Source organism: Calidris pugnax, unplaced genomic scaffold (genome assembly GCF_001431845.1).
Source record: "Calidris pugnax isolate Ruff unplaced genomic scaffold, ASM143184v1 scaffold966, whole genome shotgun sequence".
In the NCBI taxonomy this organism is placed as follows: Eukaryota; Metazoa; Chordata; class Aves; order Charadriiformes; family Scolopacidae; genus Calidris; species Calidris pugnax.
In genome coordinates this window covers 33,660-36,005 of record NW_015091594.1, presented here as the reverse complement: position 1 = coordinate 36,005, position 2,346 = coordinate 33,660, and the positions used below count along the sequence as shown (strand labels likewise).

The 2,346-nt window shown below is 49.1% G+C and overlaps 1 protein-coding gene across 1 annotated transcript in view; it reads left to right on the top strand.

The window, feature by feature from the left end:
- Positions 1-790: 790 nt before the first annotated feature.
- The window catches only part of LOC106899874 (ubiquitin thioesterase OTUB1-like), a 9,458-nt gene continuing 7,902 nt past the window's right edge, over positions 791-2,346 (top strand). Inside the window, exons 1-2 of the mRNA XM_014961811.1 lie at positions 791-806; positions 2,008-2,063. Of these exons, the coding sequence (XP_014817297.1) occupies positions 791-806; positions 2,008-2,063 (72 nt within the window). The remainder of the gene's footprint in view (positions 807-2,007; positions 2,064-2,346) is intronic.

The window sequence follows — 2,346 nt, the reverse complement described above, 5'->3', positions numbered from 1 at the left end:
GGCCCCCGCCGCCGTGGCCCCGCCTCCTTCCTCGCCTCCTATTGGCCGCCGCCAACAATACGTAACCAGAAAAAAAGGCCCGCCCCCTCCTCACGCCCCCGCCACGTGATTGGCCAAAAGGGGGGAAGGGCGGGAAAATGGCGCCTTTTGGCAGGAAAATGGCGGCCTCGACCGAAAATCTCCCTCTTTTTTGGGGAAAATTTGTCTTTTTTGGGGAGAATGTTCCCCCTTTTGGGGGAAAATCTCCATTTTTCGGAGAAAAAACTCTTTTTTTCGGGGAAAATATTCTCCTTTTGGGGAAAAAACGCCTCCTTTTGGGCAAAAACTGCTCTTTTTGGGTAAAATCTGCTCTTTTGGGGCAAAATCTCCCCCTTTTGAGGGGAAAATCTCTCTTTTTTGGGGAGAATGTTCCCCTTTTGGGGGGAAAAACCTCTTCTTTTTGGTGAAAATGTTCTCATTTTAGGGAAAGACCGCCTCCTTTTGGGTAAAATCTGCTCTTTTTGGGAAGAATGTGCTCTTTTGAGGGGAAAATCTCTCTTTTTTGGGGGAGAATGTTCCCCTTTGGGGGGAAAATCTCCATCTTTCGGGGGAAAAAGCCCTTGTTTTGGGGGAAAATGTTCTTCTTTTGGACAAAAAGCTCCTTGTTTGGGAGAAAAGGCGCCGGAACTCTTGTTTCTGGGCCCTTGTTTCCGCCCGGACCCTTTTTTTTAGTCCTACTTACATCCGGGCACCACCGAACCCGGCGCTCCTCTTGTGACGTCACTTCCTGCGCGACGCCGCCGCACCCAAGATGGCGCTGAACGCGGGTACCGCGCGGGAACCCCCCTCCTCCCCCGGGACCCCCCCAAAAACCCCCCAAATCCCTTCGGAACCCCCAAGCTCTAAGCACACAGTGGGGTTAAGGGGGGGGACCCCCAAGTGTTTTGGGGAGGGGGGATCCCCCAATTTCTGTAGGAAGGGATTTCACAGAGTCACAGAATCGTAGTGGTTGGACGGGACCTCTGAGACCATCGAGTCCGACCACAAAAAAAACCCCAAAAAAACAGAAACAAAAAAAGACGACGATTCTGTGTGAAAGGTCACTGCAGAGAGGTTGGTGCTGGTCTCTTCTCACAGGGAATTAGTGACAGAACGAGAGGGAACGGCTTCAAGCTCCAACAGGGGAGGTTTAGACTGAACATTAGGAAGGACTTTTTCACCCAAAGAGTGTCCCTGGGCAGCCCATCCCAAGGGCTGAGAACCCTTTGGGTGACAAAATTGTTCCCAATATCCAGCCTGAACCTCCCCTGGCGCAACTTGAGGCCTTTTCCTCTCGTCCTGTCGCCTGTGACTTGAGAGAAGAGACCGACCCCCGTCTCTCTACCCCCTCCTTTCAGGGAGTTGGAGAGAGCAATGAGGCCTCCCCTCAGCCTCCTCTTCCTCAAACTGAACACCCCCAGCTCTTTCAATCACTCTTCATAAGATTTTATTCTCCAGCCCCCTCCCCAGCTTCATTGCACCCTCTCCAGCACCTCGATATCTCTCTTGGATCGAGGTGCCCAAAACTGGACACAATATATAGAATACCTCAATATATAGAATATATATAATTATATATATATATATAAAATATATAGAATACCTCATCAACCTGCTCATCCTGGTTGGGTGAGTCTAGAGCAGGCTCCCAGCACAAAAATCACCTTTGTTGGCCTTTTCTTTCACCCTTTTACCCATAAACACTCAACTTCATCATCCCTTCATCGTCCCACCACGTTTCCGTGATGGCAACTCAGGTTCGTTACCAGCGGGCCTGGTTTTGTCCCCTTCCCCCTTAATATTCAATATTAAGTGCTTCAATTCTATACAGTTTAAGAAAGTAAAAAGCACACGATAAACAGAGGCAGCTACTGCCAAAAGCCGGGCGTATTTGAGGGCAGAGAGAAGGGGAGTCCTGTCTTTTAACCTTCCAGGAAATCTTTCGCTCTCTCCCCGTGACTCTTTGAGGAGATTTAACCTCTTTGCCAGCTTTCCGTCTCTTAACACATTTAACAACCTCAGTGCGACGTTACGTCTTAACGGCTGTAAAGCATTAAGCACCGAGTGAAAGCTGAATGGATTAACGGAACAAACGAATCTAAATAAAATCTATACATCTAAATAAATCATCTAAATAAATCTAAATAAATTATATTAGTAAATAACACAGAAAAAAAAGGATTCCCTAAGGTACTTCACCCATCTTGGCAGCTGTATTTGCTGTTCATCTGCCTGGTTGAGGACCCGGGTTCGAATCCCGCCGCCGCCCGGTGCCGCCCCCCCCATCCCCCGTTATATCGCGATTTCCCCCGTCATATCGCGACACCC